Consider the following 24,822-nt stretch of genomic DNA (forward strand, 5'->3'; position numbering starts at 1 on the left):
GGACACCCGATCAGGGAAATGGGTGCTCTGCAAAGTGGTACAGACTTTAACGTTACCTATCAGCAAACCATTGTGCCAGAAGCTCATTTTGTTGCTGCCATCCGCAGCACTCTCAAAATCTGAAATGTGACGGGCAGCAAATCTAGGGATTCTGAGGCAGATTCCCCCCCCCCATCACTTGCCACCTGGCCCCCTTTAACAATAATTTTAGGTAACTTTTAACAGAACTCAAAACGGCACCCCGCAAAAACTATGAAGCTAAATCCATCTGACAAAAGTCACCCCCCGCCTCCCCAATTATGAGCTTTTCTGATCAATCGTGGGGGGGGGCACACACACTGCAAGCCTCTTTATAAGGGAATACAAAAGAAGTCAGTATTGCAAATCTCTTCCGCTTCATAGGAATAATTAGACCTCGATATGAAACGCTGCAGATATTCACTTCACTTACAGCATCCAGAGGATAGAATGCAACGTATTACATAAGCACCTGGTAGTGGGGGCCTCGCAATGCTGGAACACTCTTTTTACCTTGTTAAATACCTCATTTTAGAAGAAAAATACTAAGGGAGGGATGGAAGTCAGTCTAGGATAATAACGACTTCTTTTTTTAAATGAATATTTGTTCGTTTACCCAGTGTTCCCCAACCTTGGGCCTCCAGCTGTTTTTGTACTACAACTCCCATCATCCCTCGCTAGCAAGACCAGTGGTCAAGGATGATGGGGAACACTGCGTTTACCATTCTTCAGTTCCCAAAGAGCTTTTAGGACAGCGAACAAAATGAAAGCCAGTTATTTAAAACAGTCTTCTCCCAACCTTGATCCCTGCAGATGTTCCAGGACTCCAGCTTCCATCAGCCCCAGCCCACATGACCAATGCTCAGAGGTGATGGGAGGTGGAGTCCAATAACACCTGGAGGGCCCTAAACTGACTACCGCTGACTCTCCTCACCTCCCACCCCACATCCTCCTCACCCACACCCTTCACTACATTGCCAGATTTAGGGTGCTGCAGGCGGTTCCCCCATATAGGGCACCAAGCCGAGGGGGTGCAAAATATAACAACAACAACAATACTATCTATATTTATACAGGTAAAATACGAGTAAATATATGGGTAAACTGTACCAAAAGAAATTATTGTGAAAAGTAAGAAATTTCATTGCTTGGGGCCCCATATTACCAGTCTGCCTCTGCTTCCCTAGTCCAAAATTTTTTATACATCACTTGGGAAGATAGGCAACGAATGCCAGTGTACTGGAAGAAGCAAAGATCACCAGTGTCGAAGCAATGATTCTTCAACATCAACTTCGTTGGACTGGTCACATTGTGCAGATGCCTGATTATCATCTTCCAATGCAACTACTCTATTCCCAAATTCAAAATGGAAAGCGTAATGCTGGTGGTCAACAAAAGAGGTTTAAAGACTGTCTCAAGGCAAATCTTTAAAAATGTAGTATAAACACCGACAACTGGGAAACACTGGCCTGTGAGCGCTCCAATTGGAGAACAGCTTTTACCAAAGCTGCCATGGACTTTGAAGATGCTCAAACTCAGGACGAAAGGGGAAAATGTGCTAAGAGGAAGGTATGTTTGGCAAACCTTCACCGTGATCAACTCCCACCCGGAAACCTATGTCCCCAGTGTGGAAGGATGTGTGGATCCAGAATTGGCCTCCACAGTCACTTACGGACCCACTTTTAAAACCATGTTTATGGAAGACAATCTTACTCGGCTATGAGTGATTGCCAAAGAAGAAGTCGTCCTATTTCATACCCTCTGCTCAAATGTTTTGCACAACTGGAATGTCTGTAGGCTGCCTTGATGAAGGAAACAGAGGGAGGTATCAGTGTGTGTGGAAACTACTGTATGGAGGTGAAATCTGAATTGTTGCTCTACCCACTTTGGCCTCTGGGGTTGCCCATCATTGGCCTGAGACTTCCTAAAGGTTCCCCGGAAGGGAATGTTTGAGAAGGGTGCCCCTTCTCTGTTTCAAATGCAGAAGCTGCCAGGTCCAATTCTTAGCATCACCAGCTAGGGCCGAGAAAGAAACACACACACCTGAAATAATGGAAGGCCAATCACAGTCAACAATACTAAGCTAGGTGGAACAATCTTCTCAACCCTGCGTAAGGCAATTTCCCATTTTCGCAGCTGCAATCTAAAATCTACTTGTTCTAGTGTAATTTTCCTTATCTCAATGAGATTATGACAGTAAAAAAAAGTATTAGGATTGAGGTTAACAGCAGCTATTTTAAAAACAGCATTTTGTTCTGACTTAAAACTAGGTCAGATATCCAATGGAGGGGGGCAGTGCAGACAAGCCATATTTCTCCAAAAGAAAAAAGAAAAAAGGTCATACATTACCATGAAACAAAGCAATTATCTGTCCGTGAATGTTTTCCCCTCTGTTTGTTTTCATATTATGAAACTGCCCTCTGATAAATACAAGGCAACTCTGGAAGTCTTGCAAGAACAAGCTCTCTCCCAATTGTTAAAATTGCTAGACTGTAAAAAAAGATGATGATAGAGGACTCTGCTCTTTTATAATACCTCTTATCAACAAGACGGTACTAAAAATCTCAATAGAATGCAATTTTAAGTTAGGAGCCGGCCTTATGAGGCTTTCGGGTTTTTGCAGTCACTGCATGCCAGGCTACTCAAAACGCTCCGGAGCACAGCAGATTACATTGCCTTAATCCGTTCTGCACTCTGAACTAACATGGACATTAAGTATCAAAATAAGATAAGATGAAAAGAGAGAGAGAGAGAGAGAGCGCTCAGGAGAAAGTGCATTGGGGTTCCCCCATCCATATAAGAAGTTTTTGTTGCATTTTTTTCTCTCTCCGAAATAATTTCATCCATAAACTACACAAACACACACATACAATCTTGCCCCACAGCTATCAAGGCAAACTCTTCCATTTAACACGACTTAAAGAGACACTCATACACAGATGTGCTTTTAAATGCAAACAAGGCATTAAACAAAATCTGTAAAGCCCAAACACGTATTAGTCTATGTAGAATTTGCATTAGCGTACAAAAACAGGCAAGAAGCAGCAGCAAGTATCGGGACATATTTTGGAATTTGGTGCCAAGATTTTGGATTTCCTAATCCATGTTTACATCCCTAATCTGGATCTGGGCAGAAAGAAATCCCGGGGGGTGGGGGAGAAGTGGTTGGCATATTTTAAACCCATTCAACATAGGAGGGACGAAACATACAACTAGAAAATAGCACCAAGAAAATAAAGAACAGACATGCCCTTGATAGGCTTGAAAGTACTGCCAAGTCCAACCATTCATAGGCTGTGCTAGTGATGATGCCTGTTATGTACTGAGTTGAATAGGATCCAAAATGCAGCAGTCTGATTGGTCCTAGAACAATAAGATTCAGAATGCAGCAGTCTGATTGGTCCACAGGAGCCACCCAATCCAGCTCCAGGTGGAAGTGAATCCGCAACCTGATTGGCCTACAGGAAAATCCCGGAATTAGCCAATCACGTGGGGCCCATTGTGTAAATAATGTATATAAAGCAGACATTCTGGGGGAACTTCCATTCCTCCTTGCCACTATGAGCTGAATAAAGAGCATGAAATCCACTCTCGACTCCAAGTATATTTCAATGCCCATCCCAGTTCATGTATTGATTTCATGTATGGATGGAGGCAGGACTTCCGGTCTGATCTCCATTGCATTTGGCTGCTTTCCCAGGGCACCGGACTCCAGTCGTGCAATTTATCAGGGGTAACATGGGGGTAATTGTCCCCAGTGCAAAGAACTTAGGCTGGTGAGGCACACACACAACCCAGTGCACACCACTGCAGAACACACAAACCAATGCCACAGCGTGCACACACACATACACGCACACCTCCATCAGCCCAGTGACAAACTGGCTACTGCTTGGGCCCAGACACTTCTACAGGAAGAGGTTAAGACAGTCTGCACCACATCGCAACTCTTGCCAAGAGATAAGGGACCAAAGACCTTCCCAGAGAGGGACAGATTCTTGCGAAGCACCCAAAAAAACAGGGGGCAGGACACGCAGCAGGGGACTTGCAGAAAACACGGCCCCAGGGCTGTTCTGTCGGTGTAGTTTTCACTTGGTGTGTCTTGAGTACCGGAATTCATTTAGGAATTCTGCACTAAAGGGGCTCGATCACAGGAAAACTCGAGAGTGTTCCTCCAGAACTGACCCACAGCTGCAGGGAATGCTGGTTTCGTTATGGGGGAGCATTCAAGTCCCCACCTTCACAGTTCATTGAAGACACCCTTTAAGGAGAAAGGGGTGCAAGTCCAGTAGAGGCTAGTCCATTAGGCTGAATGGCACTGCGCCCCCAACCTCAGTCTGCCCTCAGCTGGGCAACACCTGTCTGATTTCTTACTCATAACAAGTCTGGGGATGGCACTGCCTATCAGCTTTCTCCTCTGCCTCAGTGTTGCCCTTGTATAACTCACCAAGAAGTAAGATGTGGACAAAACTGGAATTAGCTGGCTTTGTCATTGCTGAAGCCACCCGGAGCGGCTGGGGCAACCCAGGCAGTTGGGCGGCATAAAATAAGATTATCATAATCTCTGGCGCCACCTACTGTTGAACTCCCTGCCTTCTGCCCTACCAGACACCATCCACCGCTGACAAGCACCAATTTCCTGGTCAAAATGTTCAAAGGTCTCTTCCTCAGAGGCAAGGAGCCCACCTGTGCAACTTTGCGCAGGGAGCAGGAAGAACAGAATCTCACCTGCTCTCTTTCATTTCCAACTCGTCAAACCACTGGATCAGAGAAACTGCAGCTCTGTACATCTCTTCAGGTATGACCGGGTCCTCAGTAACTTGAATAGGAATCTAGAGGGTAGAGCAAAGGGGGGGGGGTTACTATTACTCTTGCCATTTATAAAAAATTACTGGTATTAAGGAGGTGGGGTGACACCGAAAGAATTATGACACCTTCCTTGCCTGAAGGGTCTTGCAAACAATGGTAAATGGACAGGGGATGTAGAAAGGTCAGGGATGTTAAGAGGAAAATGTATGGAAATGTTGTATAGTAAAGGTAAAACACCCCTGACAGTTAAGTCCAGTCGTGAAAGACTTTGGGGTTACAGCGCTCATCTCGCTTTACTGGCCAAGGGAGTCGTCGTTTGTCCACAGACAGTTTTTCCGGGTCATGTGGCCAGCATGACTAAGCTGCTTCTGGCAAAACTAGAGCAGCGCACGGAAATGCCATTTACCTTCCCGCCAGAGCGGTACCTATTTATCTACTTGCACTGGCATGCTTTCGAACTGCTAGGTTGGCAGGAGCTGGGATCGAGCAACGGGACCTCACCCCGTTGCGGGGATTCGAACCGCCGACATTCTGATCAGCAATCCCAAGGCTCAGTGGTTAACCCCACAGCACCACCCACATCCCTGAAAATGTTATATAGATGGTGTCTAACACCGAGTAAACTGGCAAAAATGTATAAAACAAGATCGAGTAAATGTTGGGAACGCAAAGAGAAAGAAGGTACTTTCTATCGTATGTGGTGGTCTTGCAGAAAGGTTAAAGCTTACTGGGAAATTATATATAATGAATTGAAAATGATGTTTAAAATAACATTTGGGGGGAAAGCAGCAGCTTTCCTTCTGGGAATTATCAGGGTAAAACTACCTAAACAGTATAGAAATTTATTTATGCATGCGACTACAGCAGCAAGAATGTTATTGGCCCCAAAATGGAAAGTAGTAGTAGTCCCAATGAAAGAAGACTGGATACAAAAACTCACAGACTATGCAGAAATGGCAAAACTTACCGGAAAAATAAGAAATCAAGACAACAAACTTTCTATAGAAGAATGGAAATGGTTTATTGAATATGTACAAATAAATTGTAAACTGATAAGGACATTGGCAGGATTATTGTAATAACCTCCAGTTTCATCAAAGTAAATATAAAAGAATCAGTTAATTCAGAATATGCAGGAAGTGATAAATATAAATTTAACCGCAGAAAGAGAAGGAGGAAGTAGAGTTTTGAAATGTTAAAATGACTGTAATACTACTGAAATGTATATAACTGGAAATTACAAATGAAAATGAAAAACAAAAAGACGTCAGGGATGGGTTGTGAATGGCAGGGATGAGTGAAGGAAATCAGAAGAGACGTAGGACAGAAAGCAAGGTGAGGCAGGATGGAGGCTTGGTGGTGGAGCACCTGCAGTGCATGCAAAAGGTCACAGGTTCAATTCCCAGCATTCCTAGGTGGAGGGGGGTGCCCCATGTTATGAGAATCCTGGAAAGCTGCTGCCAGTCTGTGTAAGCAATGCAGAGCTAGATAGACCAAAAGGTCTGTCTCCATATAAGGCTGATATAGTTTGTTAATTCGTGTTGGAAATTATAGCTCGGTGATGGGTAAACTATGTTGCCCAAAATTCTGGAGGGGGGCGGGAATGTGCTTAAATGCATAGTGTGTACACAGCCCTGGTGGTAATGGGTTACCCCACCCCACCAAGACACTGAAGGCAGGCAACCAACAGGTAGAGAGAATATTTTATGATGAACTGAAGTCCTGATACATTTCAAGCACAGCTGCTTTTCCTGTGGAAGGACTTCTAGTATGATTTTATTCTCTTTCCAATTATGCCAAAGTTGACAGGCAGGAAGTACAAAAGGGCACATTCTGCTCCGGATTGCGGAACATAAAGAAGCTGCTTCCTTCTAAGATGTAGTCTATTTGTGAGAAAGGAGCTTTTAGGCGAACATGAAGAAACTTGCAATTCCCAGCCAACACAAATCTTCTTCCATCAGTACATTTTTCAAAGCCTAATTCACAATGTTAATTAACCGGAAGTCTTCTAAAAGGAGATGCAATTCCACCTGAGTGAACAGCCTTTGTTCCCCTTGGCTAAAGAATGAATTACTTTCTAAGGTCAGAGAAACCTGGATAATCAACATATTTAAAAATTGTGTGTAACAGAAGTAGACAGATGGTGAAACAATGCTTTTTAAAGAGAGTTTGATGATTTCTACAAGTTCCATTTATGTACAGTTGTACCTTGGTTCCCAAACACCTTGGTACTCGTATGTTTTGGCTCCTGAATGCTGAAAACCCAGAAGTGAGTGTTCTGGTTTTCGAATGTTCTTTGGAAGCCAAACGTCCAACGTGGCTTCCAATTGAGTGCAGGAAGGTCCGGCAGCCAATCAGAAGCTATGCCTCGGTTTTCAAATGGTTCCAGGAGTCGAATGGACTCCCCGAACGGATTACGTTTGACAACGCGGACGACTCTGGGGTGCGGCGCTCATCTCGCTTTATTGCTGAGGGAGCCGGCGTACAGCTTCTGGGCCAGCATGACTAAGCCGCTTCTGGCAAACCAGAGCAGCTCACAGAAATACCATTTACCTTCCTGCCAGAGCGGTACCTATTTATCTACTTGCACTGGTGTGCTTTCAAACTGCTAAGTTGGCAGGAGCTGGGACCAAGCAACGGGAGCTCACCCCATCGCGGGGATTCGAACCGCCAACCTTCCGATCGCCAAGCCCAAGAGGCTCAGTGGTACCACTGTACTAAACTTGGCAGTCCTGAGATAGAAAAGAAGGAACAATTTTTTTGGGCGCACGTAGCACACGCTATGCGTGGTGTCCTACAGATATGTGAACACAGAAGTGCAGAGTTGGAAGAGACCCCCCCAAGGGTCATCCAACCCCCTGCAATGTTGGAAACAATCAATCACAATATAAAGTATGCCAGACTGTTAGCAAACAAACAAAAAAACCATGTTGCACAGCAGAGATGGGAACCTGCAGCCCTAATGACATTGGACCCCAACTGCCACCCGTTCGTGAGAATGGCTAATGGTCAGGGGTGGCGAAAATTGAGCTCCACAACATCTGGAGAGGTTCCCTGACCCTGTTGCTCAGTGACCATTAACCCAAATCCTTGTGTGAATATGTTAGTTTCATTTGAACAGTTGCATATATTTCACCTAAGGCAGTGAGACTGGATGGTCGGGATGGGTTGGTGAACCATTTTATGAAGGCTACAGGCCGTTTCATCTTCTATCTTATCCTAGGACTATTCCATTCTTACTTGTTAGAATGTAAAAGCCATCAGTTTGAGTTTCTCTGCTTCAGTAGCTTTCAGAGCTCAAGTTTTCACCTTGCTGAAGCTTCGGCGCCTCCCCCCCTTTTTTTGCTATCTCCGAAGACAAGAGCTGCCAGGGCGTTTTACCAGGGAAGTTTGCAGTTTGACAAGTACAAGAGTCCACAAATGGTACCCTGGCTGCCAGAAGTGACCCATTCAAACTGGAAACAAATCTGATAGAGACAGCTTTACCCAACACAATGCGGGCTTCTAACAAGCCCAGCACAGAAATAAAAAAATAAGAGAATAATTTTAAATAATTTATTTTGCCTTTAAAAACCAAAGTACTCCCAAGTTGCTCTACTCTTGAGGAAAAGCAGCTGTTGGGATCCAACAACAATTCATGCAAGGAAGCCTGTTCCCCCAGGCTTTCCCCCACCAGGTTATGTTGATGCATTATAATCCGATCTACTGATTTGTGATGTGCTTTGCATTTGGTTTTACTGATGGAATTTTATTGTTGATTTTTGTGCTGCTCAACACGACGACACTTTTTCTTAATGTTGACGGTACAGAACATTTTGCAAACAAGTGTTGGATAGAAACTAAGCGGTTTCCAGCTGAAATGCTTTAGGAGATATGAAAAAAGGATTATAAATGGGTAAAAGTTTAATGGTAAGGATTTGCTGAACTAACAAACTGAAATGGAATACAAAGAAGGGAAGTATGAGGAGGTCGGAGGAAATAAGGGTATGGAAGTTATGTTATTGAAAATTAATGTGTGTTTTTAACTGCTTGTTATTTTGTATGTTTATTTTTATTTTTTCTTATATTCAAAAATTTTTCTCACTAAATATCTTTTTTTAAAAAAGAACATTTTGCAAACAAGTAAGTAAATGTGGTGGGTTTTGTAAAGAAAGAAAATGACAAAACTCTCCTCAGACAAGAGAAATAAAACTTTTGACATGCTTTGTGATTACGTAAATCTTTTCATGTTGCAAGCCCCCTTGAGAATGGTTCTAACTACTACTTCTTCTTTGACGATCACTCGTAGCAGAATACGATTGTCTTCCATAAACAAGGTTTTAACAATGAGTCCGTAAATGACTATGGGAGCCAATTCTGGACCCACATGTCCTTCCACAGTGGGGACATTGGTTTCCGGGCGGGATTTGATCACGGTATGTTTCTAACTATGGAAAGGTGGCATACAAATAGCAGGGCTTTTCTTAAAAGGGATTCTCCCCACCCCACCCCACAGACCAGTGGCATTACTGAGTGGTGACAGCATTCTGCTACTGGCAAAAGTAGTTGACGGGGTTTCAAGCACCGAGATGTAGACAAACTAAAAATGGAGCCTTGTATAGAGTAACCAATGACAAGCAAGTAGGTCTGCACCCTGTAAACATAAGGAAAGGGTGTGGTGCAGTATTTTCGCTGAAAACAAGAATTCCAAATTTGTGCATAACCTTACCTCTTCCGATCTACAAGTCCCATAATACAAAAATTTAACAAATAATAATAAATAATCATGCTATTCCTCCTCATATTCATAAAGTTATACTGGCACAGCTGCCTGGGGTAGGTGGGACTTATAAACCAAGGGCACGAGGTTGGGAAAGGCTGCTCTTTGCACTGGTACCTTCTGCACAAGCATCAGAACCGGCCTATGCACTGCAGTGCAGCATCAGGCACTGCAGTATTTTTATGAAAACACAAAAAGAATTTTCAGTATTTTTATGAAAACACAAAAAGAAGAAGCTGTAGCTGTTCTGACCCATCTGTGCCAAATTTCCACAGCAGCCAGCAAAGGCTAGTAGCTGCAGCACCATGGAGAGCTCCCATAGCTCTGACGCAGGCCAGAGGTAAAGGGAGAGACTGTGGTTCTTAAAGGGACAACCCGCTGGTCCCTCCTTCTGTTCCCTGCATCACTGGGCAGAACAGGTAGCCGATTTGTGTGATGAGTCAGGCTCAGAGGACAAGTATCTGTGTAGGCTCCAGACCACCAGCGCTGAACTCTGTTGGTTCACATCAGGATGAGGAGCCTGATCCGATTTCCCAGTTGGAGGCTGAGTATCCTTGGACCCACCTCGTCTGACGGTGAGGCCACAACACCAGTTTCCAACTGGAATCCAACCCATTACATAGAATTGCATCCAATGCATCACTTACTCTCTTTCCAAAATGCTTCTCCAGAGTTTTTTTAAAAAAACTTTATTTGCATTAGCCAACGGCCATAGCAACATAAAACAAGCAATATGTACATTTAAAAAGACAACAATTCGTAAAAGGACAAATGGTCAAGATTATCGTTCAGATAAAAAGGTAAAGGGACCCCTGATCATTAGGTCCAGTCGTGGCAGACTCTGGGGTTGTGGCGCTCATCTCGCTTTATTGGCCGAGGGAGCCGGCGTACAGCTTCTGGGTCATGTGGCCAACATGACTAAGCCGCTTCTGGCAAAGCAGCGCAGCGCACGCAAACACCGTTTACCTTCCCGCCAGAGCAGTACCTATTTATCTACTTGCACTTTAATGTGCTTTCAAACTGCTAGGTGGGCAGGAGAAGGGACTGAGCAACGGGAGCTCACCCCGTCACGGGGATTCGAACCGTTGACCTTCTGATTGGCAAGTCCTAGGCTCTGTGGTTTAACCCACAGCGCCACCCGCATCCCTCATCGTTCAGATAGTGGCCCTTAATCTCATTGCACTCTCGATAAACCTAGCAACCTTTGCTGTTGTCTGATCATTTTGATCTGATAACAGAAAGAACAATGTGGCCGCAGATGGGCGGCCTGGGATGGTAAGTAGGAGTGGGGTGATGATCTCATTCCTCAGATCTTTATAAAGGGGACAGGACAGCAGAACATGAGCTACTGTTTCCAAATTGCCATCTCCACAGGGACAGAATCGTTCCTCAGCTGGAATCTTTTGGTATCTGCCCAACCCTCTGGGGCTGATTTTGAGGGTGGGCTGGAGGCCGCTAGCTCAAGTGTCCTGCATCAGCAGATCCAAAGTGTTCAATACCACCCATAGCTGTCAGCTTTTTCAAAATAAAATAAAAAAGCAAAAGCCTTCATAAAATAGCAAACAAAGCTTGGTGCCTTTTCTTCTAGGAAAACTCCAAAAGGGCTCCACCGCTATTATCAAAGCTGCTCCAGAGCTGCCCTAAAGGTACAAAACACAACCGCCTGTACTATCCTATTTGTTCCTCCCTACTAAGCAAAGAAGAAGGGCCGTAAACCAGGAAGGGCGGAAGGGGGAGTGAGAAGAGGGGGAGGAAATACAGTAGCAATAATGGGAGGATTAAAGCTGTACAATCTTTTCAGAAGGTTGGGGTAGAGGAGCCAGGATCCTAAAGCAGCCCCTTTCCCATACACATGAAGGTGTCGGGCTTGAAATCAAGCGGCTAGGAAACCTAATTGACAGAAGCAATAACACGTCTGACAGATCCAATCCTGGAAGTTTTTAAAAAGCAGATTTTCCAATTGCACAAATTCTCCGTCAGACTTTTAAAGGGGGGGGGGGAGATAGTCAGTGTATAGTCTACTATACACTGACTATCTGCCTTAGATCAGCAACTAACAGGTGTAAAACCAAGAGAAGTTTATGAACAAGAAGGTGACAAAGTGTTACCTGCTGAAAGGTGAATGTGAAGAAGAGGTTCCAGCCAAAGAAAGAAAGAAAAAATGTTGTTGCTGTTTAAATACGGTTTGGGCTGTTTCTTTTAAATATGGAAACTGTGTGTTCTACCCTTATATAATTTTTGTGCATGCTGCCCCTGACATTGCTTGTCATTTAAGTGATTGATAAACATGTAACACCTAATGTGTCTAATCCTTCACACAGGTTTTTTTCCAAACTGCGCATTATCCGCTTCCCAGCTGCAAATCCCCGCCCCCCCCCCCCCCGGAAAAAAACTACACACATTTTGTGCCCAACCACACACTAAAGAAACCTTGATCTGACCTGATAGGGAGAGACTTTCAAGTCAACTTTCCTGACTCTCTTACTTGCCACGCATCACCAGGACTCTTTCACAAACATCCAGAAGGATTATATAAGCGTCCCTCCCTGTTCTGTCCATGGGTGTTGCCAACACACTGCTGTCAAATACATGAATGCTGACGGGACATTGTTATAACAGGACAGATACTCTTTGTTCTGTGTATCAGGACTTCGATGACTGCAGGAGTCTATCAGTTTGCCTTTGATTGGCACTCTTGCTGGTTAACAGATACGCCTGCCTGGAGTGTACAGCCAACTAATTTTCTCCTCTCCCACTGGCCCCTTCCCCTCCCCACTGAATTAAGTCTGAAACCATTAAATCAATGCTTCGGCAGGATTCACTCGTTAGATCACATTACACTGACAATGCAGAATCTGAAACCTGGTTTAAAAGGAAGACGTTATGTTAGGGTGGGTGGGGGAGAATCTCTACTTTAAACCGCTTCCTTTCTTACCTCCTGAAGCTACTATGCATATGCCAGAAAGAGGAGAGGGGGAATTTCTTGGGACTTTAAAGCCCATCTCCTTACCCTTTATGCCCCCAAAGTTCTTCTAGACAGAGAGCCCAAAGCCAGTTGTTTTCCATACCCTGATATGACTGAGAATAGGCCTCAGGTCGTCGAGGTAATATTCTTCAATAGCATGAGGCTTGCCTTCTACTTCAAACACATATGCCGGATACAGCCTGTTGCGGACTGGGATAGCAAAATAGTCGGCAAACTCTTGGCAGTTGATTGTCGCAGACATCAGAATTACCTGTGGAAAGGGGGAAGTATGAAAACGAGCTTCAGAAGCTTCACAGCTTGAATTCCTACTGTGTACTGAATTTTTTTGGGTGGTAATTGTTAAGTTGTGGGTGAACATATCAGATGACACATCGATTCTTCAAACAGCTCTTGTTTATTCACAGGCCAGAACAGAACTGAACTGAAGGGTTCAGTCAGCCTGCTTATATAGAGCTCCAGTACAACGTAACTGTAACAATTTTCTAAAACTATCCAATCCCTGAATGTCACTTTTGATTCCTTATTTGCATAACTATCTACCCTGCTGGCCCAGGGTGAGAACTTCAGTACATAACAGTAATGGTATTGTTTTTGTTTGTTACTATGCTATGTATTTTTATGTTTTTATTTTGTAAACTGTCATGTGTTCCTCGGATAAAGGATGCTAGGGAAATTTAATAAATAATAATAATAAAGCTGTTTGCATTTGACACTTTGTGTGTGTGTGTGTTTTAAGAAGAGAAGTGGGTATAGATAGTTTCAGACACTGACTACATTTGATCTTGTCCATACAAGAAAAAAGCACAACATGTTTACTCAATGTGCACAATAGGAAGATTAAAAACCCTTGGGGCACAATACTGCTGCAAAACACGGGTCTCTCGTTAATAGATACGAAGTGTCACAAAATCGGAGTCGGGGGGGGGGGCTGCTTCCAAATGTCATTCTGCTAGTGTCATGCGATCCCCTCTGTGTAAATGTCATTTCTAGGGTTCATCATCAGCATGATCAGGCCTCAAAATGTAAGAGCAGCCCTGCCAGTGGCCTCTCTAGTCCAGCATCCTGTTCCCAGAGGCATCTGGTTTGCCAGTGTGAGGAGCTCCCAAGCAGGACTGCTCAATTGCAACTCCCAGCAATTAGAATTTAGAGGCTTACTGCCAGTTAAGAAGGAGGTTTCTGCATGTGCTGTAGAAAGAAGTGAGGGGCAGATGGGGCTCGTCAACCTGGGAAGGTAGCCCATCTAAGAGAAGGAAAACTCTGGTCCTAAACCTCCGCTGTCTTGTGGCAGGTATATCTTCAGGAGAAGAAAAAGCTAAGGAATAAACCCTAGACAAATCCAGAGTGGAGTCCCTAAGGCGGTTGGATGGTGCCTTGTATGCCTCCTTCCGGCAACTCCTGCAGCCAAGCTGGTGCCAAATGTATTACCCTGCTTTCCTTTGGACCACATCAAGGATAATAATAATAATATTTTTTAAATTTATATCCCGCCCATCTGGCTGGTTTCCCCAGCCACTATGGGCGGCTTGCAACATAAATAAAAACAACAAAGCATTAAACATTAAAAAACAAAATATCCTATACGAGCAACAAACAAACCAATAAGTCAATAGAAACAAATAACAACAATAATAAACAATTTGCAGTTATACCCAAATTAAAATAACCGCCAACCACAACTAAACATTTAACCAACATCAACCCAACAAAAAACAAACGAAAATTAGAACCGTTTAAAACATTTTAGCCCCAACCGAAAAGTGCATGCATGAGAAAGTAATGGGGGGGATTTCTAAATCTGAATAACGAAGGACCTGACTTCCAGCTTTGATGATGATGATGATAATTTATTATTTATACCCCGCCCACCTGGCTGGGCTTCCCCAGCCACTCTGGGCGGCTTCCCAAAAAATAATAAAATACTATAATACATTGATGATGTTGCGTCCTGATAGCAAATGTTTTGGCGATCCTCTGATACATACTTGGTGCATATATCTTCCCCCACTATAATATGCGCCTCCAATGTTACTTCCTTATTCTTTGTGAATGTTGCAAGTAGCAATAGACCATATCAATGGTTAATGGAATGGTTAATGCAAGCACAATCCTGTACTGCAACAGAGTGGGCAGAAGGGGGTTGGAACGAGGCTGAGAGAGCGGGCTTGTCGTCTGGGCAGCCCAGGACCTCCATATACACTGCCCAGGTCTGAACCCTGGAGAGGTCACTCTGCTGCTGCTAACACAGCAGTTTGACCACCTTCAGAGGCGCAATCCATCGTCTCTTGAGACAATGCCAAAAACAACCTCAACTGTTTCCAACAGTGGAGGTAGGATATAGCCTTATCCTCCTATAGCTGCCTTCGTTGTGCCTCTGTCTACTACAACAGCCTCTCCCAACCTCTGAATGCTTTGCACTGCAACTCCTATCAGCCCCAGCCATCACAGCTGTTGTATTCGTAGGAATACAACAGAGGCCCCCCCAATCAGGGAAAGGCTGTCTTAGAGCATCACCTACCCATCACTGTTGGGTGCCTGAAGAAGCCCTGGAAGCCTGTTAACTTCTCAGAAGAGATGGCATGCTTTTCAATAGTTATTTACGCAGCACATCAATGCTTTCCACCACTTCGCGGCCTTTTCATCCAACAGCGAAACTGTTGGAATCAGTTTTCATTATCGCTATTCAATGAACAGAGGGTTGAGCTGGAAAAGATCGCAAATGCACGAGGGGCACTCTGAAGTCTGCAGATGCTCCCAGAGGAACAGTATTCCAGGGGAAACAGAATGTCCAACCATGATGCACTCCAGCTGAAAACTTGCCAGCCCCGATGCGCAGGGATTGCTCCGCGGCATTCCCAGCTGCGTTTCCTGGCTTTGAATGGGCTGGATTCAGCTGTGATGCCCTTTTCAGCTGGAGAACGAGTGATAGCTGGCAGCAGATGGCATTGGTGAAAGGAACAACAAGGGAACCTGGAAGGCGCAGGACTGGGTGGTGGGGGTGGAGAGAGAACGTGTGCAAGTGGCAGGGTGGGCCTTAACTGACTTTCAAAAGCAACCAGATATCTCAGGATAGAGCTGTTTGTGACGCAAGCCAGATGTCCTTTGTCCCTGTATGCTGATGTCTAAGTCCTACTCTGTCACTACTTTGAGAGCCTGGTAGGCTGTTACACGACACCGCTAACACCAAAAACTGCAGTATTAGGAGATTATTTCCATGCCGCAGAATTATGATAAGCCAATCTTGCATTTTCAGAATGCATTAACTTGTAGTTTAAATTTACCTTCACAAATCGCGAATTGGTGCGCAACAGTTTACGGACCACCAGCAGTAAGAAATCCATCTCTTCAGTACGCTCGTGCACCTAAAGGGGGTCACAGCAGATGAGAGGGCTTAACACAAGTGAACTTGAGAGCTGCACTGCGCTCAGAGATCAGCGTTCTCCCTAGCTAATTCTCCCCACCACAGCCTAGGACCCTCGTACCTACGGGACCGCCTCTCCCGGTATGCCCCACAGAGGACCTTAAGGTCCATAAATAGCAACACCCTAGAGGTCCCGGACTCTAAGGAAGTTAGATTAGCCTCAGCCAGAGCCAGGGCCTTTTCAACACTGGCTCCGGCCTGGTGGAACGCTCTGTCTCATGAGACCAGGGCCCTGCAGGATCTGATTTCTTTCCGCAGGGCCTGTAAGACAGAGTTGTTCCACCTGGCCTTTGGCTTGGAGCCAATTCGATTCCCTCCCCCTTTCTTCTTTTCCTTTCTCCTCCTGCGATAAGGCTACATTTTTTAATGTTTCAATATTTAATGTTGCATTTTAATTTTGTTTTTAAGTTGTATTCATTCAACTTGTTTTTATTATTGGTTGTTAGCCGCCCTGAGCCCGGTCTTGGCTGGGGAGGGCGGGGTATAAATAAAAATTATTATTATTATTAATAATAATAATTGTCAGGAGATCAGAAGGGTACCCCTGGCATGCACATTTCTCTTCCTCTCTCATCCCATCCTTCCTGGTTGCAGCTAAAAAGGTGCAGAGTTATCATTTGACCGTGAACCGGTTCAAAATACGAAAGGAAAATAAAACAGGCTAAAGGCAAAAAATGCAGCAGCCAGATTACCAGCTGGGATGCGATTTTGGACCCACCTCACCCCTAAAAAAATTGCATTGGCTGCCATTCCATTTCCCGGCACAATTCAAGGTGCTCACATTAGTGTTTAAAGCCCTAAACAACTTAGGCCTGAAATCCTGACCCTACAGACCCTCCCAGGTGTTAACAATAGAAGTGTGGCCCTATTGGTACCGTTCCACCACACTCGGAAGTTGAGAGTGGTGGCAGCAGCAGCCCAGGAAAGCGCTATCTCTGTGGCAGCTCCTAAGTTGTAAAATTGCCTCTACACAGGGGTGAGCCTTGCTTCTTTGATATACAGCTTTCGGTGTATGCTGAAGAAGCACCTCTTTACCCAGGCCATTGGGTGTTTACAGGGCCCACCCTATTGTGTCGCGGTATGTTTTACTCATTTTACTCGTAATAAATTTGATGACAATGATCTGCATTTCCATGGGGAGTGCACTCCAAAGATACGGTGCCACCACAGAGAAGGCCCTGGCCCCTGGTACCCCCCAACCTGGCAACTCTCAATGATGAACGCAGATATTACAGGCATCCGAGCGCTATTTTCATGCAGAAGGTGTGAGGTTAAGAGCCCGACGGAAACATTTCCTACGATAAGCAGCCTTGGTGCAATCTTTTATCTTCTTTCAACTTACTTCATCTATGAAGACGTGGGTGAACTCCGAAAGGCTTTTGGACCCCACTATTTTCTGAAGGAGAACTCCTGTCGTCATATAAATCAGCCTCGTGTCCTTGGATGCAACTTTTTCTAAACCAACCTAAAAACCATTGAAAAATATAAACAACACACATTTTGCTTCAAACACATATCATGAAAACATTTGTGGCAGTCAACAAATTTTGGTTGAAATGGTTCCCACGCCCAGGAAGGGCTGGTATGAAAGGCGCTCTATAATGCACCCTTGTTTGTCCCAAGCGTCACCTGAGCATAATGAAAAAGAAGCTGTTCTGGAAGAGAAATGTCCTCAGAAGAACAAGCAGCAAGGTATTAAATTGCGGCCCTTTCTGAAAACACCTAAAATTGGTGGTCATTCATTAGGGAAACTTGAGCCACAGACCTGCAGCAGGACGGCAAATGCCTTTTCGGCACAGAAGACTGGGATTCGACTAAACCTCTATTTCAGCGCACAACAAAGGCCGTCTAAGAATCAGATGATTTGGCCCGTCCAATTCCAAGAGGGAAGAAAGTGAAAAGAGATTCAGGTGGGTTCTTTACACAACACGCACTTTAACGTTGGGTTAACATGCCACTGTACCTGGTAGCCCACAAGTTCCCCCAGGGGCCACGCCCGCTGCTTACTAATCCACCTCGCAATACTGCTGGCACCAATTTTCCTAGGCTGTGTCACTACGATGTTGCAGTAGGTGGAGCGCTGCACGCAGTGGTCCAAAACAAACTGTGGAAGCTGAGTGCTTTTGCCGCTGCCGGTAGATCCACGCACGATTAGCACAGAGTTGCTTTCTATCAAGGAGATCATCTAAAAATAATAATAATACAGAACCATAACTTAAGACACGTCTGCAGGATGACAGGCCGCAATCATTAACAGCCTTCTCTGGATTTTGATGACCTTCTCAGTTCTTTCACTCTAAAAAAAGAGGAAAAGATCCACATTTGGTTCCTTCTGTTGCCCGCTGATGGATTTAAGAGGGTTGATCAAGAGAAGCTTCTCCTCCAGATGAAAATGATGGAATATATGAGCTGGCTGACCTTACTGGAAGAATCCGCGACCAAAAAGAAGAGGATTACCAAGAAGAGTGGGGAAAAATTACGGACTATTTGAATAAATACTGTGGTATTAAAAATTAGAAATTACTTGAAAGTACCAGAATAGGCCTAGGATTAAATTAAGAGTTAATTAAATAAATAAGATTTAGAACCTAAAGGAAAGTTAAGAAATTTTATTTGAATTGGAATACTGTGTTTTTAAAAAAATGATACCAGAAAACTGCTACATTTTAATTACAAGGAAATTCAGATGGGAGGGCTCAGAGAAAGCTCAAAATATGTTTATGAGGTTAGAAGTTTAAATAATTAATTAATTTGTGTTGTTTAGGTTGTTTAGGTATTTAGGTACCTTGTTTTTATTTTATTTTTTGTTTATATTTGTGATCTTGTCTTTTTTCTTTTGTTTTTTGTTTTTCTTCTGTTGTGATATGTGTTATATCTGTAAGAAACTTTAAAAAATATATTTTTTAAAAAAAGAGAGAAGCTTCTCCTCTGTCCCACTTGCGAATGTTATCCTCAACACAGTGCTTCTCCTCTCCTTTAAGGCAGGAGTGGGGAGCCTGTGGCCCTCCAAATGTGGTTGGGCTCCAGCTCCCATCAGCACAGCCTCTGGCCAGAGAGGGCAGATACTGCAGTCCAGCAAACACTGAGGCCAGAAAACCATCCGTTCTCCACTGCTGCTTCAAATCCTATGCATGGCCTTGCCTTACTCTTTCAGTCCGTGTTCCCTTGCACATGACCTTCCATGGCAGGGGGTTGGACCAGTGTTAGAAACTCAGCTATATAAGCTAGGCGCCAAATGGCTCCTTAAACCAGGGTTTACAGTCACCAAAACAGAATGTCCAGCTGCCATTTTGCGGTCAGACAGCTCAAAAGTTGTATTTTTCCCTGAGGCATTTTTGTTGGGGATTGTAGGGAAAGACCTGCCAAAAAAGTTGAAAAACATCTTCATGTATGTGACAACGGTCGCGAGAGTTCTGGTAGCACAAGGAAGGAAGACTGAAGAAACCCCAACTAAAGAATCATGGCAAGAAAAATTGACGGACTATGCAGAACTGGCAAAACTGACATATAAGCTACGGGACAAGGATAACTGTGACTTTAAGGATGACTGGGAACCCTTTACAAAGTATTTGAAGATGCAACAAAGTGAACTGGACTCCTTGGCAGGTTTTGAATAAACATTCACAAACTTTTTATTGATAATAATCAGCTAAATAGTTTGAGGATCTATACAACTTTGTAACATGCAGAAAACAGCATTCTTAGAGAAACCAAAGACTGGAACTGAGGGAAGTTGGGGGGTGGGTGGGTTTTGTGGGGGGGAGGAAAAATGGGGGGGAAGGATGATATGTTTTGGATAATATGTCTTGTTATAATTTTGAATAATTTTTTTTTTAAAAAAAAAGTTGTATTTTTCCATTCCAGTTTTTGGTTCCTGAAATTGGTTCCAATTGTGCAGATGAAATATCAAGGGTGGAATTCTACAGGATGCGCTGTTGAGTGTGTGAAAACAGGTGAGATCTAAGGATCCATCTTGGCACCCAGGCATCTTCACTTGGTCACAAGTGGCCGAATTCCGCCTGGCGAATTTCGAACGCTGAGTTGGGACTACACGACTCTCCATGCTTCCAACTCTACAGTAGGGTTTTGCGATTCAATCCCAGCATCTTCAGTTGCCATAACTTGTTCCCTGACACTGTCCAAAATGAAAATAAAGCTCTGGGGACACTGCCACACCACATTCTTGCTGAATATTACCAAAGTATCGATGACTACAGTGAGATCCTCTTTACCCAAGAAAGGATGCAGCCGGCACACTAAGATTTAATGGATGAAAAGGACTTGATGCAATGACTATCTCGGCATCCAAAGTAAGGGGGGCGTTAATAGTGCTCAAGTTGTGAACCTGTTCCTTAAGTGGCATTGTGATGCTCATTCAGAGTAGGCCAAAAAACCATCTCCCTGGTCCATTAATCTAGTCCACATGCATCAACAGAGAAGCCTGAGACAGATATACATGGGAGGAAGCTATTGATGAATTACAAATACCAAAGGCAAGAAAACCCTTTCCAATACCTGTTTTAGCACAAGTGAAAACCAAGCAGACAGTAGCTTGGGGGTGGGAGAAAGAAAACACAGCGTAACTTTATAAAACCAAGATGCAACATCATTTACCTCTTCTCTGTATCTTGATACAGGCAGATCAGGATATTTGTAATTGCTGACTGGCATGCAAGTTGCAGGACTGGATTCACGCTGGGGTGGTTGGAGTGGAGCTGGAGACACAGTCAAAAAGGTTAAGAAAACATGTGTCAAGTCAAAATGTTAACCAAGTCGGATGGGCGAATTTGTCAGTTTCTCATTTTTTCCAACCTTAAATTCAGTTCTCCAAATCAGTTTGGAATAAATAAATAAAAGTCCTTTTGAAAATCTATCAGCTTTTAAAGCAAATTTCTCCCAATATACAGAGGCTTATATGCAATTTTACCTAAAATACAATTTATTTTTTTGCAAAGCAGATGCTACTGAAATAATGCAATTTCGTATGCTGTTTTGTATGCCAAGATCTGGCTTAGTTACATGAACTATGTTGCCTCTGCATTTATTAAAAATATGCTCTTGCATCTGAAGCCACTTTTTTGAAAAAAGGACTTTGCTTACTCCTGTTTATAGCTGGCTATAAATAATCTGGATTCATTTCTGTTCTATACATCTTCTGAATAGTTCCCCTCCTCTGCCCCCGCCCCCACAAAGAGTATTCTTCCCCAAAAAATCCATGCTTTGAATTGAGGATTAACTGGATTTCCTCATATTTGCAGAGCTTGCATTATTCATGGCTTCTTGAAAGATCTGTTTTTTTCTGGTGGCAAAAATCTGGACTTTTTGAAAGCACACAGACAGGCACACAAGCAAGATCCTTTGCCCTTGCTGGTACAATGTGTAAATTATTAGAGAATACAAACAAGATTTGGCAGCTGAATCAGCTGCAGACTTCTACCAAGTATTTTTACAGCACCTCTCGCAATCCTATTTCCCAAAATTACATGGGGGAGAAAAAAAGACGCACGTGATTTAGGTGAACTTTAAAAAGATCCTGTTTAGCCAGGTATTTGATGGCCAAATGTTCTTATTTTGTATTTTTATATATTGAACCACCCTGTGATCTTTGGATGAAGGGAAGCATACCAATTTAATTAATATATATATATATTGTTCTTGGCAACTTGAAACTATTAGCTGTGAGGGTAAGTGACTAACTGTTTAAACTGTTTTCACATGTTCTCATGTTCTTAGATGGTTTCATTATTTTTAAATGTTTGAAACGTGTTTTTATTTTTAAATATTATTGATTTAACGTTTTGGCTTTGCTGCTCCTCTGGGAGGTAGTACAAGAATAGAAATGTAAATAACAACAACAACAATAGTAATATTTAAAAAACCAAAAAACTGAGTCCTAAAATGGCTTTCCTCTGCAAGTATTATAATGAATATTTGCTGAGCCTCAAATAGCCCCACCCACAGATGCCACATGGCACCCTGGTGTGGATGAAACGACATACAATATTGATCGTGTACAAACTGAACTGAAATTCCGCTTGCAGATTACAACAGAAGAGCCACACTAGGAGCGGTATATCTGTCTGGAATCAGCCGGAATGTAGCACTCTGGTCCCTAACTGAGAAGAGTGCAACAGCCCAGCTTGGACAACCACACTTCAGTTTAATACTTCAACCATACATCCATCAGATTCGGCTGGTGGCCCAGCAGTGCCCTTATCTGGACAGGGGTAGCCTAACTTTTTTCTTTTGCCCATGCTCTGGTAACCTCTCTCTTGTGAAACACAGCAAAGGAAGAAGAAAACTCACAGAATCAGAGAGTAGTCATGTTCACACCATTCACCTATTGTCCATGCAGCTAAGCTTCTAAGGAGGCTCAGAGCAAGTCCTTGCTTATGGGAAGACCTGAAGGCTTACTAAAAAAACATCTCTCCCTCAACCGGTCATAGCCCCATGTCTGAGATTCTCCATAGCTTCAAAGACAGAAAGAGAAATTGGGAGTTGGCAACAACTCACTTGGAAGTAAACCACTTCCTAACCTCTTCTCTGCTGAGATGAGAAAGCTGAGGGCACACACCAGACTGTTATGGGATGTTAACAGGAAATACTGAGCCTAGGGCTTGCCGATCAGAAGGTTGGCGGTTCGAATCCCCGCAACGGGGTGAGCTCCCGTTGCTCGGTCCCAGCGCCTGCCAACCTAGCAGTTCGAAAGCACGTCAAAGTGCAAGTAGATAAATAGGTACCACTCCAGCGGGAAGGTAAACGGCGTTTCCGTGCGTTGCTCTGGTTTCGCCAGAAGTGGCTTAGTCATGCTGGCCACATGACCCGGAAAAACTGTCTGCAGACAAACATCAGCTCCCTCGGCCAGTAAAGTGAGATGAGGGCCACAACCCCAGAGTCGTTTGCGACTGGACTGAACTGTCAGGGGTCCTTTACCTTTAAAGACTTCCTGCATTTCACTGCTGACATGAATGTGCAACTTGGGCCACTGTGCTGTTGCCCGGGTTGGGTAGCCATCTGCCATGTAGGCTTTGAGATTCCTGCATTCCAGAGGGTTGGACTAGATAACCCTTAGGGTGCCTCCCAATGCTACAATTCTATGATTCTGTGATTCCAAATGCAACTAGTCTTAACAATCAGCCCCCTTCCACCGAGGTCAATAGCATTTAAAGGTGATTAACTTCAGCTAGATTGTGCCCCTAATGAGCAGTAATACACTTCTCCTCCTTGTAATAAGGTTTTCTGGCCAGGATTCTTCTAAATATAATCCTTGGGAAAACTCATGTACACTACAGCATTCTGTCACAACAGTACAATGCTAGCTGGCTACCCACCCTCTGGCAAATTCAGAGATGTCAGTATGGAAACATCAACAGCTCTGCATGATTTGACCAATGCTGGAAGATATTTTAAGCCGCTAGGAGAAAATGGTTCTGGCAGCATTGGAAAAATCCAAAGAGATTCACTGCCAGGTGCCTAGAAGTTTGTTGGTGACACCCAGGATCCTGAATTCCATGTTGTTTCCAAGCTCTAAGTAGGATCTATAGAGGATATGTTGACGTATTAAGCCTTTACGGGCTTAATACTGGCGTCCAGTATTAATTTCTCCACAGCACAAATGGTTGCCATGGAACACATTTTTTTTCTTCACACAGAAGTGCAACACTCACCCTTTTGTGAACTGTGACACAGCAAAGTGTGTAGCATTATAAGAAGGTGGGGGGGTTAAGCCGGTGGGCCCCCAAACCTTTGCTCAGGGTAGGGGCTGAGACCTCTTGTCAAGTTTTGCTAAGTTTGCCACTGTGGGTGAAGTTATTATGGGTGAAGTTGAGGGTTCAGGAAGGGAAGGGGCGTTTCTAACATAGAATCCTCTTGCCTTTGCAGAAAGACAAAAGGGGAGACCAAACCAACTGCCCTTAAGATTCTGTGGACTGAACCAACTGTCCCAAAGGTTCTGTGGGCCATGGAAAGCATATAAGTTCCTCCTCCATGCCAAAGATAAGCAACTGTGATTGCTTCAGGAGCGGGATCAGGAGAATTCCAATGGACTTGGGATGAAGGGAGAATCATTCCTCCTGCGCTTCCAAAACTGTTGCTACATCCCTTCCTTTGGCCCAAGGAAAACCCTCATAACAGTTTCAATGGTGATGGGTCAGCTGGTGGCAAAGCGTGGTCCAGAGAAAACTGGCCTTCTGCAGACATGATGCTTGGACAGAATGCAAGATAGTTCATCTGTTGGGTGGCAAACGATGAAGGAGCACTGCACTCTGCCTGCCCCTAAATTACTGTTGAAGACACTTAACCAGGCACCCCCAAACCCACCCCTCCAGATGTTTTGGGACCACAATTCCCATCATCCCTGACCACTGGTCCTGTTAGATAGGGATAATGGGAGCTGTAGTCCCAAAACAGCTGGAGGGCAGAGTTTGGGGATGCCTGCACTTAACAGTAGGGAAGGGATAGCCAATCTGATGTGCTCCAGGTGTTGTTGGGACCAGACTTTATCATAGAATCATAGTGTTTGAAGGGACCCCTGAGGATCATCTAGTCCAACCCCCTGAAATGCAGCTGTCCCATACAGGGATCGAACCTGCAACCTTGGCGTTATCAGCACCATGCTCTAACTAACTGAGCTATCCAGACTTCCACCAGCCCCAGCTAACATGGTTAATAGCCAGGGACAATGCAGAATGCAATCCAGCAACCTCTGAGAACATCGTGCATTTTCAGTCTAGGAAAATATGCGCTCAGTTCCTCCTGTTGACTCTTGTGCACAAGTGTTGCGCATATACACAAACACTCCAACTAAGCACCACTTCAAGTTCACATACATGA

At 44.1% G+C, this 24,822-nt stretch overlaps 1 protein-coding gene across 3 annotated transcripts in view; it reads right to left on the reverse strand.

Annotated features, from left to right (window-relative positions):
* TDRD9 (tudor domain containing 9) overlaps positions 1-24,822 on the reverse strand; it is a 90,639-nt gene that overhangs the window by 43,889 nt on the left and 21,928 nt on the right. For 2 of the 3 annotated variants that reach the window (XM_083517004.1, XM_083517005.1), the window contains exons 3-8: positions 20,605-20,705; positions 17,954-18,175; positions 17,333-17,455; positions 15,851-15,931; positions 12,655-12,822; positions 4,747-4,850 (exon numbers count right to left, since the gene is read on the reverse strand). In XM_083517004.1, coding sequence (XP_083373130.1) covers positions 4,747-4,850; positions 12,655-12,822; positions 15,851-15,931; positions 17,333-17,455; positions 17,954-18,175; positions 20,605-20,705 — 799 coding nt within the window. Of the gene's footprint in view, positions 1-4,746; positions 4,851-12,654; positions 12,823-15,850; positions 15,932-17,332; positions 17,456-17,953; positions 18,176-20,604; positions 20,706-23,657; positions 23,749-24,822 lie in introns of those variants that run through there. The other variant, XM_083517006.1, reaches the window with a different exon arrangement.

The sequence above is a fragment of the Podarcis liolepis genome (genome assembly GCF_965112155.1).
Source record: "Podarcis liolepis genome assembly, chromosome: 1".
Classification (NCBI taxonomy): Eukaryota; Metazoa; Chordata; class Lepidosauria; order Squamata; family Lacertidae; genus Podarcis; species Podarcis liolepis.